Source organism: Salvelinus sp. IW2-2015, linkage group LG2 (assembly GCF_002910315.2).
Source record: "Salvelinus sp. IW2-2015 linkage group LG2, ASM291031v2, whole genome shotgun sequence".
Classification (NCBI taxonomy): domain Eukaryota; kingdom Metazoa; phylum Chordata; class Actinopteri; order Salmoniformes; family Salmonidae; genus Salvelinus; species Salvelinus sp. IW2-2015.
In genome coordinates this window covers 29,044,857-29,056,501 of record NC_036839.1, presented here as the reverse complement: position 1 = coordinate 29,056,501, position 11,645 = coordinate 29,044,857, and the positions used below count along the sequence as shown (strand labels likewise).

The window sequence follows — 11,645 nt, the reverse complement described above, 5'->3', positions numbered from 1 at the left end:
GCCAAACATACCTTATTGTCTTTGTGTATGTTTGTACTCATGTGTGTTAGTGTGTGTGTGGGTTTTTTGTTTTGGAAGTGGTGAGATGTCTTCATCATGAGCTGAGCTGTCCATTTTATTGGGAAACGTCAGAAATTTCTACGCTGGGAGGGAAATCTTTAGAATTTTCCGGAAGCGGCTAGTCTGACTGACAGTCACATATACTGTATATAAGAAGGAACATGTCACACTCAGAGGTCCACTGTGTCTTCTTCACTCTGGTGGTGTGGATTTACTGGAACAGAGCCACTGTCACTACCTCATCACTGGCACCATCATGGTCACCTGGGCAAACGTGAGTACTGATTCTATTCAGTAGTGGAAACTGTGTACATAGAGCAAGCTGGGGTTAGTGCTTTAGAATAAGGAACACTTTAGGAACTTTAGAATAAAGAACACTTTAGGAACTTTAGAATAAAGAACACTTCAGGAACTTTAGAAATAAAAACACTTTAGGAACTTTAGAATAAAGAACACTTTAGGAACTTTAGAATAAAAGAACACTTTAGAATAAAGAACACTTTAGGAACTTTAGAATTAGAACACTTTAGAACTTTAGAATAAAGAAACACTTCAGGGAACTTAAGATAAAGAACACTTTAGAATAAAGAACCACTTTAGGAACTTTAGAATAAAGAACACTTTAGGAACTTAGAATAAAGAACACTTAGAACAAAGAACACTTCAGGAACTTTAGAATAAGAAACACTTTTGAATAAAGAACAATTCAGGAACTTTAGAATAAAAACACTTTGGAACTTTAAAGAATAAAGAACACTTTAGGAACTTTAGAATAAAGAACACTTTAGGAACTTTAGAATAAAGAACACTTTAGGAACTTTAGAATAAAGAACACCTGAGGAATTTTAGAATAGGGAATAGTAGGTAGATAGATATTTAATTGTCTTTTGTCAATGCTATACATCAATACTATATTGATTTCAACTTTTAGTTTGTTCTGCTGTTGTTTTTATTAGTGTAGTCAGATATTTGCTGTTAAGACTTGTTTCACTATATTCAATATTTTTACATTACAATATACACTGAATGTACAAACATTAAATATACTGACCAGGTGAATCCAGGTGAAAGCTATGATCCTTTATTGATGTCACTTCTTAAATCCACTTCAATCAGTGTAGAGGAGGGGGAGGAGACAGGTTAAATAATGATTTTTAAGCCTGGAGACGTATTGTTAATGTGCGGCATTCAGAGGGTGAATGGGCAAGATGAAAGATGTAAGTGCCTTTGAACAGGGTATGGTAGTAGGTACCAGGCGGACCGGTTTGAGTGTGTCAAGAACTGCAACATTGCTGGGTTTTTCACGCTCAACAGTTTCCTGTGTGTATCAAAAATCGTCCACCACCCAAAGGACATCCAGCCATATTGACACAACTGTGGGAAGCATTGGAGTCAACATGGGCCAGCATCCCTGCGGAATGCTTTCGACATCTTGTAGAGTCCATGCCCCCTACGAATTGAGACTGTTCTAAAGGCAAACTGAATATGAAGGTGTTCGTAATGTTTTGTACACTGTGTATTTATATTAGACCATGTCTACCTGGGTGCAGCTCTAGAATAAATGTATATTACTGATATTATTAGTCTCTCCATGAGAAGCAGAGAGCAGGTACTCTTCTATTAGATCAGCTGACTTCAGAATTACATCAAATCACATTCCTGCTGAACATTTGCTGTTATATCATTTACTGAACTGAAACTTTGACAACACACTTTTTTTATAACTTCCAGCAGTATAGATAGATATCGGGTTTTACCCTCGGAGTTCTGTTTTTCATCAGAGCTACCCCTTTGTCAGCGACTTCTGTCTGTGAGAGTGTGTCAAAAAGGATTTTATGTCACATTACTTTTTTAAGAGAAGTGAAAAGTGTCTCTCCTGATCTCAGACACACTCCAACATTACAAATTTAGCATGTGATTATAACAACACTCTGGATGCAAGGTCTACACATATGTTATTATTCCTCCAGTATGCCATGGTTATCCTCCATCTGCTCTCGGCATTGTTCATCGCTCGCTCTGCCTGTGGACTACGACTACCTCCGCTACCTATGATAGGTAAGTGTGTGTGTGTATCTGTCTCTCTTTCTCGCTCTCTCTCCCTCTCTCTCACACATTTGCGTCTATATATGAATGTGACTGGTCTATGACTTTTTCCTAAGAATGTACAGTGCCTTCGGAAAGTATTCAGACCCCTTGACCTTTTCCACATTATGTTAGGTTACAGCCTTATTCTAAAATGTATGAGAAAAAAAAATGTAATCAACCTACACACATTAACCCATAATTACAAATCAAAAACAGGTTTTTAGAAATGTTTGCTAATTTATAAAAAAATAAACGGAAATATTACGTTTACATTTTGACAGCGATTACAGTCTTGAGTCTTCTTGGGTATGACGCTACAAGCTTGGCACACCTGTATTTGGGAAGTTTGTCCCATTCTCTGCAGATCCCCTCAAGCTCTGTGAGGTTGGATGGGGAGGGTTGCTGCACAGTTATTTTCAAGTCTCTCCAGAGATGTTCGATCGGGTTCCAGTCCGGCCTCTGGCTGGGCCACTCAAGGACATTCAGAGACTTGTCCCGAAGCCTCTCCTGCGTTGTCTTGGTTGTGTGCTTAGGGTCCTTCGCCCCCAGTCTGAGGTCCTGAGCGTTCAGGTTTTCATCAAGGATYTCTCTGTACTTTGCTCAGTTGATCTTTGTCTCGATCCTGACTAGTCTTCCAGTCCCTGCTCCTGAAAAAATCCCAAATGCATGATGCTGCCACTACCATGCTGCACCGTAGGGATGATGCCAGGTTACCTCCAGATGTGACGCTTGGCATTCAGGCCAAAATCTTGGTTTCATCAGACCAGAGAATCTTGTTTCTCATGGTCTGAGAGTCTTTAGGTGCCTTTTGGAAAACTCCAAGCAGGCTGTCATGTGCCTTTTACTGAGGAGTGGCTTCCGTCTGGCCACTCTACCATAAAGGCCTGATTGGTGGAGTGCTGCAGAGATGGTTGTCCTCSTGGAAGTTTCTCTCATCTCCACAGAGGAACTCTAGAGCTTTGTCAGAGTGACCATCGGTTTCTTGGTCAACTCCCTGACCAAGGCCCTTCTCCCCTAATTGCTCAGTTTGGCCGGGAGGCCAGCTCTAGGAAGAGTCTTGGTGGTTCCAAGCTTCTTCCATTTAAGAATGATGGAGGCCACTGTGTTCTTGGTGACCTTCAATGCTGCAGACATGTTTTGGTACCCTTCCCCAGATCTGTGCCTCGACACAATCCTGTCTTGGAGCTCTACGGACAATTCCTTCGACCTCATAGCTTGGTTTTTACTCTGATATGCACTGTCATCTGTGGGACCTTATATAGACAAGTGTGTGCCTTTCCARATAATGTCCATTCAATTGAATTTACCACAGATGAACTCCAATGAAGTTGTAGAAACAGCTCAAGGATGATCAATGGAAACAAAATGCACATGAGCTCAGTTTCGAGTCTCATAGAAAAGGGTCTGAATACTTATGTAAATAAGGTATTTCTGTTTTTTGTTTTTTTAAATACTACCGTTCAAAAGTTTGGGGTCACTTAGAAATGTCCTTGTCTTTGAAAGGAAAGCACTTTCTTTTTTTAAATAACATCGAATTGATCAGAAATACAGTGTAGACATTGTTAATGTTGTAAATGACTATTGTAGCTGGACACGGCAGATTTTTTAATGGAATATCTATATAGGCATACCGTTGCCCATTATCAGCAACCATCACTCCTGTGTTCCAATAGCACGTTTTGATAGCTAATCCAAGTTTTTCATTTTAAAAGGCTAATTGATCATTAGAAAACCCTTGCAATTATGTTAGCACAGCTGAAAACTGTTGTCTTGATTAAAGAAGCAATTAAAACGGGCCTTCTTTAGACTAGTTGAGTATGTGTAGCATCAGCATTTGTGGGTCCGATTACAGGCTCAAAATGTCCAGAAACAAAGGACTTTCTTCTGAATCTTGTCAGTCTTTTCTTGTTCTGAGAAATGAAGGCTATTCCATGCGAGAAATTGCCAAGAAACTGGAAAAAGTCAAGGGGTCTGAATACTTTCCGAAGGCACTGTATGTATACATTTATTGATTGTAAGTGATGTGTTTCCCCAGATGGCTGTTTCAGGGTGTCTCCAGAGCCGGAGGTGTTCCGTGTCCAGGGTGAAGCGGTGGTCCTAAGCTGCCTTGTGTTCGACAGGGTCCTCTACAAACGATTCTCCCAGGCTAAGGCGGGTTACACCTATGTCATCGCCAAGGGAAATGGGACGGGGGGCATTGACCCTGATGAGGGGAAAGAGGGGCGAGTCCTGCAGCGTGAGCGACAGCTGTGGCTCCTCCCAGCTCGAACTTCTGACTCCGGAGAGTACCCCTGCATCTACAGGTAGATAAATAGTCACAGCCATTTGCATAAGGCTTTCCCTTTAGTTACTTACTTTTACTGTAGTATATACAGTATGTAAATATGTCTACCTGTCGTATATTGATGTCTGTCAGTTGAACACTTTATTACATTTTGACATGGACAATGTCATGGAATATCTAACATATCCTAAGCACAGGTTATATCCTGTGGTATCAGTGCTTAATATGTATTGCTTTTTCTTCTGTCATTTTCAGAAATGAGACATTATGTGTAATTGGAAGCATCACTCTACAAGTTTATGAGACCAAGCAAACTGATATTGAGAAGTTGTCTTATCCCATCTCTACAGCCGTGGGACGAAATGTGTTAATCAGATGTCCTCATTTAAAGGACTTCAACAGGACTGATGAAATAGAGTGGTATAAGGTGTGTGCCAACAATAGGCTACCTTTATTGCAGTCTTCCTTTATGGTTTGTTTTGTAGTTTGTGCATCTAGCTATGAACCATCTAGCTAAAGCATGTCTGGAGTTTTCTTTACTCAACTGTTTCCATTCACACAGGACTCCAGCCCGACAGTGCTTCCTCTTGGCAGTGGGCGCTACCAAAGACAGAGACAAGACGTGATCCTCATCTCAGACGTGAGGCCAGCAGACCAGGGCCTCTACACCTGTCAGCTTAGAGTCCACGTCAACAACCTCCAGTACACAGTCAGCAGGACCATTAACCTCAATGTAAAAGGTGGAATACCATAGCACGACAACAGCTTTATGGCTTTATCTGAGAACCCACTGACTGAACCCTGTGAATACCTCTCCATAGTTGTCCCATCATTTGCTCAATATTTTTAACCCACCATTTTGACAGTTGCTATGCTCCTGACTTATGTGCGGCTGTATTGGTCTACTATGTTTTGTAATGGTGGTGTGTTCTGTGGACCTCTCTCTCCAGTACCTGACCCAGTTCCCTACACTCAGACCACCAGGCCCATCTTTGACCCAGCCACAACACCAACCCCTAATCCTGGTCTCAGCACTGTGGAATGTGAGTGGATCTATCGTTATGCGGCTCAGAAAACAAATGTCAATAACAGGACTTTCTATTTTTGACCAATTCACCCCTTCAAAAGCATAAATTGCTTTTTGGTGTGTGTCACCTTTTGTTGTTGATCGTATACTTATGCTTAGGCTAGTGTAGTAGTCTTGGTCCTGGCTTTGTCTAACGCCTGTTTCTTTCCTTTTTTAGCCCCAGCAGTTGTGTCCCCTAAGATTGTGTCCCCTGCCAATGGAACAATCTTTGAAAGTCCATTGGGTTGGTGAAACACATATGCATACTCTGTTTACCTTGAAAACCTATGTTTTGATTTTGGCTTACCTCAGTATTCTAACTGTACCACCTCTATCTAACCACACCCAGGCTCTGTTTTGGAGATATCCTGCCAGGTTTTCACAGGGAGCCAATCAGCGGACGCCACAATGGTCACATGGTTGGTGGACGGCCATTCATTGGATTCGTCCAACCTTGGTGGGCGGGCTCTGTTGAGTCAGAGGAGGTAATACATATTGCATGTGTCTCTTTAATTGTGTACAAATATAATGTGCAAGCAAGCTCAATGAAGATTATTGCTTTGTTACCAGGGTAACCACAGTGGCTGGGGGTTGTTATGTTGAGGTGAATCTGTACATCATTAAGCTGTGTGAGGAGGATACAAGGGCAGAGCTGAAGTGTGTCACTCAAAACCAGGGAGGAAGACAGGAGGTCATTGCACAGTTCAGAGTCGAAGGTAGGCCCATCTCAACTAACATATGATACATGCATTAAACCTGTACATATTGATCATTTTAAACCAGGCAATTTGGGTCCTGGATGTTGATTGACTGAAAGCATGTGGTATATCAGACAATATACCACAGGTATGACGCAAAATTACTTGTTTACTGCTCTAATTACGTTGGTAACCAGTTTATATAGCAATAAGGCACCTCAGGAGTTTGTGGTATATGGACAATACGCCACGCACGGCTAATGGCTGTATCCATGCACTCCGCGTTTCGTCGTGCATAAGAGCAACCCTTAGCCATGGTATATTGGCCATATACCACACCTCCTCAGACCTTATTTCTTAAATGTACCATTGATTATGTGATTGAAACTCAAAGCAAGCCATGAAATGTGTGTGTGTTTCACTCGCTCTCTCCCTTTCTCAGACCCCAGGTCCACATGGCTGATGATGGGTGTAGCAGGGTCTGTTTGTTTCCTGACTGTGGTCTCCGTCTTCCTTTACCTCCTCCTAAAACCCAGAGGAAAGGCTGACTACTTCCTGGCTCGACAGAACAGCACCTTTAGCTCCACTTTTAGCTCCACATAAACACCTCCCAAGTGATCTCGCTGGCTATTTTTCTGTTGATTTGTTACACAGTGTAAACAAAAGTTGACTTACTTTAAACAGAATGTATACAATGTATTATTGTTATTAAAACATATTTTTTAATGAATATCAAAAATAAAATATTTTTATATGAACATGATCCATTTCTGATAAAGAATAAGGAGCTGAGGTGACAACGACAGAAGGTTCTGGTAGGCTATAAGAGCATTCACTCCTGTTCATCAGTGACCCGTGAACCAGCAATAGTCACACAGGGATTCCAAGGTAGTAAGAAGTATCACAAAATTATATTTTAGCATGTAGGCCTACATATGGCAATAATTATATTTGTATCATTATTTTTGGTGGAATGAAATGAGACCCCTTCAACCATGTTATGGTTAAGCAATAAGGCCCGAGGGGGTGCGGTATATGACCAATATACCACAGCTAAGGGCTGTTATTTAGCACAACGCAACGCGGAGTGCCTGGGCACAGCCCTTAGCCGTGGTATATTGGCCATATATCACAAACCCCAGAGGTGCCTTATTGCTATTATAAACTGGTTACCAACGTAATTACAGCAGTAAAAATACCTGTTTTGTCATACCCGTGGTATACGGTCTGATATACCATGGCTGTCAGCCAATCAGCATTCAGGGCTCGAACCACCCAGTTTATTATATACCTTTGCTAAGATACCACTAGATGGTGATACATTACAAGGTGATGAGACTCACACTCAATACATTCTCTGTGTGAAGTCAATCACAAAAGATTCTGACCTGAGTCATGCTGTGGTTAACAGTTGGAGGTAATTTTCTACAGCAAGAAGGAATGGAATGAGATTTACCCTGCTTTCTGTCTATTGTTCTTTCTCCCTCCCTCTGTACTTTTCTATGTGCCTATAGTTTTATAATAGCAATATAACAAATAACACACCGATAGGCGTGTGTCTCCCCTTCTTGGTGGAATCATGCCAGATTCCAAGTCCCTCCCTGCCGTGTTGCACAACACTGCATTCTTTGCTTTTGAGCAGAAAGGTTTCCTAAGATCCAGAGGAAATTGTAACACATTCGCCCAGAAACACCCCCAGACTACAGAAGAACTTCTGTTTTGGGAAAACAATGTTTTTGGGCATGTCTGATGCTTTTTAAATGTATATTCTTCAATATAGCCTTTAGGTTAAAATTGAAGATGGTGTTTTTACAGTCGTTTACTAGACAAAGTACACGGAGAAACCTGTTTAATAGAAAAGGAATGTGACATGAACTTCAAGCTGTTCGGATAAGGCGTGGAACCAGAACTAAACTTCAGGTATGCAAACTTTTCCGCTCTGTATCAGGCGGATAGGGAGGGATACCGTGGCACAGATCAGTCAATATGTCACTCTCTTTTCTGGTGGTGTTACATAGTGTGTCCATGTATAGTGTTTTCAATGTATTTGTGTAGTATCTTATCTGTGGCTGGTTGAAATTGTTTGTGTTGGTTTTATAACATTTAGGTTGGACTATTTCCTTTGAGGACAGCAATGCTATGTAAAAATCAAACCAAAATGAGGGAAGAGAATGAGGGAAAATTGGTGGTTGCATTTCCCCCCGCCCATGTACTTACCACAGTGTGTGTGTGTTAACCGGAGCGACACCGGGGAACCCAAGAGCAGACTCAGATGAGGAAACAGGGATGACATTTATTGTTACACAGAGAGATATGGAGTGCAGATCCGGGGAAGCTCGGATGTGTTGCAGAAAAACCAGATGTGGAGACTGAGGTGGAGTTGGCTGAGTAGAACAGGGTGAACAGGTCCTGGGGGGAATCCAAGGTAGAGGTGGTGAGTAAAATCCAGAGCAAGGTAGTTGGGTGGTGAGATGTGGAACAGGAGACAAGACCCAGAGACAGAGCGGTACTGCAATGAGAGGATAAACGGTGTCAGGCAGGGAAACAGGCACAGCAGAGTGACAGGATCTTGAGTAATCATAAATGGCTAGAATAATAACTGACTGAGCAGAGATTACGATCTGGCAGAGTGGAAGTGGCAGGACTGAGTATTTGTAGAGGTCTTGATTATGGAACGAGTTGCAGCTGGAAGGGATTTGCTCTGACTCCAGCACACCCGTCTCCACACACAGAGAGACAGAGAAGTGTGTACTGGGGGAGTAACTGCAGGTTAAGAAGACACCGGATGAACACCAGAGGGCGTAGCTGGAGCGGATGTGACAGTACCCCCCCCCCCCCACGGGAACCACCTGGCGCACGACCCGGCTTGTCTGGGTGTGAGGTATGAAAATCCTGTACGAGGGATCCAGAATGTGACGATGGGGCACCCGGCTGCGCTCCTCAGGCCCATATCCCTCCCAGTCCACCAGACACTGGCAACCGGAATCACAACGGCGCACATCCAAAAGCCGCTGGACGGTGTAGGCAGGATGGTTGTCGATGAGCCGAGAGGGTGGAGGAGCAGCTGCAGGAGGACAGGGGACTGGAGCAGACTGGTTTAATTAAGGACACATGGAAGGTGGGGTAAATTTTGAGAGAGTCTGGGAGTTTCAGATGCACCGCAGAGGGGTTTATGACACGAACAATCTCAATGGGGCCAATGAAACGGGGAGCTAGTTTTTTGGAAACGACTTTCAAGGGCAAGTCCTTAGATGAAAGCCATACCCTTTGGCCTGGAGTGTAGACTGGGGCTGAAGCACGACGACAGTTAGCTTGGGATTGGTTTCTGGCGGAGGAACGAAGAAGAGTAGCCCGGGCCCTCCTCCAGGTGCAATGACAACGGCGCATGTGGTCCTGGACTGAGGGCACCGCTACATCAACCTCTTGGGCAGGGAACAAGGGAGGTTGGTAACCCAGAGCACACTCAAAGGGTGATATACCTGATGAGGGTGTTGTGGGCATATTCCAGCTAGGGTAGCTGAGCACTCCAGGAGGAAGCTTGGAGAGGGGAATGAAGTGAGCAGCTTTGGAAAATCGGTCAACAATAGTTACCATTCGATGGGGGAAGGCCATTGACAAAGTCCAGAGCTATATGTGACCGGGGCGACTGGGTATGGGAAGAGGGCAAAGCAGACCAGATGTAGGTTTGGTGGAGGTTTTGTTCTGGGCACAGACCGAGCAGGCTGAGATTAATTCCCAAGCATCTTTATCCAAGGTGGGCCACCAAAATCCCTGACGCAGAAAGGCGACAGTCCGGTTCATGCCAGGGTGACAGGTGAGGTGAGTAGAATGGGCCCATTGAAGAACATCAGAACGAACTGAATCTGGCACAAACACTGCCTTACAAGGACCCTTTCTAGGATCAGGCTGGTTCAGCTGAGCCTGACGAACACGGGACTCAACCTCCCAGAAGACAGCAGCAACGATGCAGGAGGAAGGCATAATGGTTTCTGGCTCGGAACCTGTGTTGTCAGCGGTGAACTGATGGGAGAGGGCGTCAGGGTTGGTATTCTTAGATTCGGGGTGATAAGTGAGTGTGAAGTTGAATCTTCCAAAAAACAATGTCCACCTGGCCTGCGGAGAGTTCAGGCGTTTGGCGGTCTGGATGTAGGCTAGATTTTTGTGATCCGTCCACACAATGAAGGGAAGAACCATACCCTCTAACCAGTGATGCCACTCCTCAAGAGCCAACTTAACAGCCAGAAGTTCCCGGTTACCTATGCCAAAATTTCTCTCTGCAGGGGAGAGCTTGTGGGACAAGAAGGCACAAGGATGGAGCTTCTGATCCAAGGGAGAACATTGAGACAGGACTACACCTACTCCGTTGTCGGAAGCGTCCACCTCAAGGACGAACTGGAGTTCTGGGTCTGGCTGGGTAAGGATTGGAGCAGAAGTGAAGCGGTGCTTGAGTTCCTGGAACGCTGCCTCTGCTTCAGGGGACCAGTGGAATGGAGTGGAAGTGGAGGTAAAAGGAGCTGCCAAACGACTGTAGTCACGGATGAACTGTCTATAAAAATTGGCAAACCCCAGGAAACGCTGTAACTGCTTCAGATTAGCGGGTACAGGCCACTCTGTGACTGCCCTAACCTTGGCAGGGTCCGTTCGTAGCTGTCCTTGAGCAATAATGTAACCCAAGAAGGACACAGGAAACATGAAACTCACATTTCTCCGCCTTAACAAACAAACAGCTTATTCTTCAACAGCCTTTGGAGAACTTGGTGGACGTGTTGCTTGTGAGCCTCAAGGCCCTTCGAAAAAATAAGAATGTCATCCACATAGACAAAAACAAAATCGCCCAATGACATCCCTCAGGACATCATTAACCAGGCTCTGAAAAACAGCAGGGGCGGTAGTGAGACCAAAAGGCATGACCAAATACTCAATGTCCAAGTGATGTGTTGAACGCCGTTATCCACTCGTCCCCTTCTCTAATGCAGACAAGGTGGTAAGCATTCCGGAGGTCCAGTTTAGTAAACACTGTGGCCCCATGGAGGGGGGCAAAAGCAGCACTGATGAGAGGCAAGGGATACTTGTTCCTGACAGTGATACTATTCAACCCACGGAAGTCTATGCATGGCCTCAGTGACCCATCTTTTTTGTTAACAAAGATAAACCCAGCTCCCACTGGAGAGGAAGGCCTGACATGTCGGACAGCCAGGGAGTCCTGGATGTATTCTTCCATGGCCTGTTGCTCGGGGCGAGAGAGGTTAAACAACCTGCTACTAGGAAGAGGAGCTCCAGGCTGAAGCTCAATAGCACAGTCGTACGGCCGATGAGGCAGCAGAGATGGGGTGTGGTGCTTACTGAATACAGGAGCTAGACCGTGATACTCAGGAGGAACAGAAGACAGGTCTGGAGGTTGAGGAATGGACTGGGGTGCAGACAAGGCAGGTGGAAGGGCAGAATGTAG

The 11,645-nt window shown here is 44.2% G+C and overlaps 1 protein-coding gene across 1 annotated transcript; it reads left to right on the top strand.

The window, feature by feature from the left end:
* The first annotated feature begins 208 nt into the window (after positions 1–208).
* LOC111977770 (interleukin-1 receptor type 2) lies at positions 209–6,888 on the top strand. Its single transcript, XM_024007382.2, has 10 exons — positions 209–334; positions 2,031–2,118; positions 4,184–4,451; positions 4,688–4,859; positions 4,995–5,172; positions 5,383–5,475; positions 5,677–5,742; positions 5,848–5,983; positions 6,069–6,214; positions 6,639–6,888. The coding sequence occupies exons 1-10, from the start codon at positions 317–319 to the stop codon at positions 6,797–6,799; spliced, it is 1,326 nt and encodes a 441-aa protein (XP_023863150.1). The 5' UTR covers positions 209–316; the 3' UTR covers positions 6,800–6,888.
* Positions 6,889–11,645: the final 4,757 nt, after the last annotated feature.

What these genes read in the sequence shown, in the direction of transcription:
- LOC111977770 (XM_024007382.2), top strand. An exon ending in TGGTCTCAGCACTGTGGAAT is followed by an intron (nt 5,476 to 5,676) that starts GTGAGTGGATCT and finishes TTCCTTTTTTAG; the next exon opens with CCCCAGCAGTTGTGTCCCCT. An exon ending in TGCACAGTTCAGAGTCGAAG is followed by an intron (nt 6,215 to 6,638) that starts GTAGGCCCATCT and finishes TCCCTTTCTCAG; the next exon opens with ACCCCAGGTCCACATGGCTG.